Below are 4,465 nucleotides of genomic sequence, written 5' to 3' on the forward strand. Positions count from 1 at the left end.
AAGGGTATCCCGCCCCCGGTGGGGTAAGCGAGGGAAGGAGGGGGTAGGCGGGGGAAAGGGTACCCGCCAGAATGGGGGAAGAGGTGCGGGGAAGGAGCGGGGAAGGAGCGGGGAAGGATATCCCGGGCCCAGAGGGGGGGAAGCGGTGCAGGGAAGCGGGGGCAGGTGGGAGGAAGGGTACCGGCGCCCGCGGGGGAAGAGGTGGGGGTAGGCGGGGGAAGGAGGGGGCGGGGGGGAAGGGTTCCCGCGCCCGGGGGGGAGGTAGGCACAGGGGGCTCCCCCCTCAGTGAGGTGTATTTGGTAAGTCCCAGGCTCTCAGTACAGAGGGGCGCAGGCAGGGGGCCCGGCCCGGCCCGGCCCGGCCCGGCCCCCTAAACCGGCTGACTGGGGGGTCCCCGCCGCGGGCCCTCGGCCCCTGCCCCTAGTCGTCCACCTCGATCTCCTCCTCAGAGCAGGGCTCGGGGCCCGGGGGCTCGCCGAGCTCGGCCATGCCCGCCAGGCTCTCCAGGGCGGCCGGCGGCAGCTTCTTGAGCGACTCCACGTCGGCCTTCATCTCCTCCAGGTCCCGCTTGAGCTTGGCGCGGCGGTTCTGGAACCAGGTGATCACCTGCGCGTTGCCCAGCCCCAGCTGCTGCGCCAGGTGGTCGCGGTCGGCCGGCGCCAGGTACTTCTGGTAGAGGAAGCGCCTCTCCAGCTCGTGGAGCTGGTGGCTGGTGAAGGCCGTGCGCGACTTCCGCCGCTTCTTGGAGGCCGGCCGCGGCCCGAAGGCGCCCAGCGGGTCGCGACCTGCGAGGGGAGAGGGAGAGGCGGTCAGGGCGGCTGCTGGCCGGGGGCACCTTCCCTGCACCCGCCCCCAGCCGGGGCCTTTTCCTCGGCGCCCCGCGGCCATGGGGACGCGGCTCCGGCTCCCTATGGCGCGGCCTGCGAGCCCCCCACACGCTGCCCTGGCCCCTCGGCCCCAGATACGGCACCTCGCAGCCCGGGCTCATTTCGGCTGGGGGGGGGGGAAGAAACCCCCTCCCCCGCTCTTTGGGGAACAAAGAAATCCGGGTCCTGGGAAAGCAGCTGAGATGGGGGCAGCGGGGCGGGCGGGAGAACCGGGGCAGGGCCCCACCGGCGCTGGGGTCTCGCACCCGCGGCCTCCCTCTGCCCGTTTGCGGGGGACCCAGCGCTTCGGCCCTTCTCCCCCTGCAGCCCCGAGGCCTGTCCACGAACCCCGCGGCCCCGGGGAGCGGCCCCGTTCTGTAGCGCTCGGGGCTGTGCCCCGCACCCGCTGCCAGGGGCAGAGCCGGCTGCTGTGACTTGTCCCGCTCCCTGGACTTCGCCGGGGCTGGGGCAGCTCGCAGCAGCGGCGGATCTGGCCCTGCAGGCAGCCCGCGGATTGTCCTTCGGGCTGAGGCCGGGCCAGCGGCGAGGGGCCGCGGGCAACTGGAGACAAACTAGGCGAAGACACTGGAGTGACCCGAAATCTCCCGGCCCGGCCCAGACTGACACAGACGCTCCCGGCCGCGGCGAAACTCTCTTCTCCGCGCGGGTTCATGTCCAGGCGCCGCAGCCCTGTAGCCGGGACCCAGGCAGGGCGCGGGAGCAATGCGGGGAGCGAGCCGGGGCTGGGGGTTGCGGGGACAGGGGCTGGGGGTCAATCTCGCTCTAACACACCGCGATCGCGGCGCTGGTTACAATCCGTGCGTGTATTCGCCGTCTCTGAAACGAAAATCTCCTGGCTTAGAGACACAGGCCGGTTTAAAACAGCCCGCACGTTTCCGCGTCTTTCTTCCGTTTTAGAAATCCGGGCGCGTTTACTTGGGAAGTAAAATCTCCCCGAGGAGACCGCTGCGGTGGCTTCTGCCCCGGACCGTCCCCGGGCACCCGACAGAGTGACGGGCCCCGGCTGACGATCTGAGACGCGTTTGTGTAGAAGACCGAATATTGGGTCCTTCTGTCGGCTAGCAATGCGTCTGTCCCGACACCGCGCTCCAGCAGGTACGAAACAGACCCGCTGGGGAGACCGGAGACCGGTGTGCGGGGACCGGATTGTCTGAAAAGGTCGGGCACGCTCGAGTCTCTTTCTGAACTTTCGGAGGGGCGCGCACGGGGATTTCTCGGCAGTAATGTGCTCGCTCCGATACAGTGAATACACCCCCCTCTGCCTGTAAATCCGCAAGCGGGAAAATACACCAGGACTCAGCGGGTTCGTATGAGCTTAACGGGTCCTGCGGAAGAAACGATTTTAGGCACCCCTTGGCCGGCGTCTGCCAGTGGATTGGGTAGTTTCAGTGCACCCCGCGAGCTGAGTCGAATCACACATTTCCCGGGACCCGTGTCGACTGGGTGTGCCAGGTAGAAAGTCCGAAATAAACTAGACGATGCGGGTTAGCGCGGGATTTCACGCGTCCCGCAGTCTATTTGCTGCAGCTCCTTGGCGGCGCATCCCCGGCTGCTCGTGCCGCTAGTTACGCCGGGCTCTGTTCGGAATACAGAAGTGTGCGTGAGTCTCAGAAAAACGAAACCTTGGTGTAATACGCGGGGCTCTGACCGCAAATTCAGAGCCCGCGTTTCGCACCGCTCCGCCCGGGAGAGCGGACTCCAGCGCGCCTTAGTGTAAATCTCGGTGTTCTCACGCGGGCTGCGGAACAAAACTTTGTCCCAGCGACACGCGGAGTATTTATTTAACCGCTCCAGTAATTGTAACAATGTCTGTGTAAACCGAAACGGGAACCTGCCGCTCATTCCTTAGCGTTGGGAGGGTACAGCCCCGCGGAGAAGCGCTCGGCAGCTGCACGGACATCGCTGGGATCCGTCTGCCTGGGTCGGTCTGTCTGGTTGTCCGTGGGTCGGTCTGTCTAGGAAGCGGGGAAGGAGTCTTCCACGCAGACTAAGCCCCGGCGCAAGCTAAGGCAGCGGCTCGCCCCCTTTCCCGGCCGCGGAGCCGCTCCGGAGTCTGATCTGTCTGGGGCACCCCAAATTCCAAAGCCAGAGCTAAGGATACAGAAGTGTCCCAGCGCACTGGCACCGAACAATGGCTGCCTTCCTCATTGTTACCACGGAATTACAAAATAAATCCGTTGGGCTAGAAATACGGCGCTTACATTTCAGTGTACAGCGGCATAAGCGAGCCATTGTCTGGAGGAAATGTTCGGTTGTCCTGACTTCGCTGGTGCTTTTGTTGTCCCTGTTGGACAACTAGGCAAATCTCTAGAGAGCTGCTGTCCCCCTGGCAGACCCCTGCGTACCCCCGGGGTACACGAACCACCCGGCTGAGGATCTCGAAAACTCAGCCCCGTCTCCCTCGCTTCCCCGCTCGGAGCGCGCAGGCCCCGGTCCCTGCGACTTTCCCCCGCTCGACTTTCCCCAGGGCTCCATTTCGTTCCCCGGCCGCTCTGGCTGCAGCCCCAGCCCGGCCCGGTTTCACCCTTACCGGCGGTTGCAGGAACTCCCCTGCCCCGGGCGCTTTCGCTTTCTCCGGGACCGAAGTGTCCCAGGCCCCGGGGTGGAGGGCCGCGGGGCCGCCAGGGTCCCGGAAAGAGCCCGGTGCAATTCGGGGCCGCCTCCCCTTCCCTTCTCCCAGGGGCCGGCCGGGTCACCGCGGTGCTCCCCGCCTGGCAGCCAGGGTCGGCAAGGCCCGGCTGGGGAGCGGGCAAGGCCCGGAGCCCAGGGGGGGCTGCCCGGGCCCTGCTTTCCCCGGGCCCCCGTCCCGCCCCGGCCGCGCCCCGGTACCTTCCGCAGCCTGCAGCACGTTCACCTCCAGCCCCTGGAAAGTTTTGCTGGCCAGCTCCTCCAGGGCGCAGAGCGGGGAGGACGGGGCGGGCACGCCGTTCCGGGGCGCTCCGGAGCCGGCCGCTTTGTCCAGCAGCCGGGGCGAGGGGGCGCAGGGCGCTTTCCGCACCGACGGCTTGCTCAGGATGTCCTCGATGCTGAACGGGGTCAGCGGCTTGTTGGAGTTGGCCGGGGGCGGCAGCTGGTCCAGCGGGCTCCTCCGCCTCTCCTGGCCGGAGGGGTACAAGAGGGGGCCCGCCGCCTTCCCTTCCTTGGCGGAGGTCATGGCCCCAAAAGAGGGGTGCACCCGCCCGCCCCCGGGCTCCTGGCTCCGCGTCCTCCGCCGGGCAGGGGCTCAGCAGCCCCCCCGGGCCATGGGGCCGGGTCCCCCCTAGGAGACTCCGCTCCCGGGCTCCCAGCCTCCGCCCCACTCCAGCTGCTGCCAACTCTCACACTTCCCCGAGTCCCCCCGGTGTGGGCCTAGGAGCGAGGGCGGCGCGGGGCCCGGCGCGCCCGGCTCCCAGCTCCGGGGCTCCCCCCGCTCCCGGCGAACGAGTCACTGCTGATTCGGAGACTTCAGTTCTAGCCAAAGCTTCCCCTGGCTGGCCCGGCGCTGGAGCCTTAAAGGGACAGGGCCAGAGTCACTAATTGGGCACCGGGGGAGGAGGAGCCTCAGCTGGAGTGTTAGCAAAGTTTGGGAGTGGGAGGG

The 4,465-nt window shown here is 67.7% G+C and overlaps 1 protein-coding gene across 1 annotated transcript; it reads right to left on the reverse strand.

Annotated features, from left to right (window-relative positions):
- Positions 1-421: 421 nt before the first annotated feature.
- Positions 422-4,042, reverse strand: LBX2 (ladybird homeobox 2). Its single transcript, XM_074952089.1, has 2 exons — positions 3,718-4,042; positions 422-786 (listed from the first exon to the last, which is right to left on the reverse strand). The coding sequence occupies exons 1-2, from the start codon at positions 4,040-4,042 to the stop codon at positions 422-424; spliced, it is 690 nt and encodes a 229-aa protein (XP_074808190.1).
- Positions 4,043-4,465: the final 423 nt, after the last annotated feature.

This window comes from Natator depressus, chromosome 4, assembly GCF_965152275.1.
Source record: "Natator depressus isolate rNatDep1 chromosome 4, rNatDep2.hap1, whole genome shotgun sequence".
In the NCBI taxonomy this organism is placed as follows: domain Eukaryota; kingdom Metazoa; phylum Chordata; order Testudines; family Cheloniidae; genus Natator; species Natator depressus.

Coding starts and splice junctions, on each gene's coding strand:
- LBX2 (XM_074952089.1), bottom strand. CDS start 4,042: ATGACCTCCGCCAAGGAAGGGAAGGCGGCGGGCCCCCTCTTGTACCCC. Junction 787..3,717: donor CGTGCTGCAGGCTGCGGAAG/GTACCGGGGCGC, acceptor CTCCCCTCGCAG/GTCGCGACCCGCTGGGCGCC.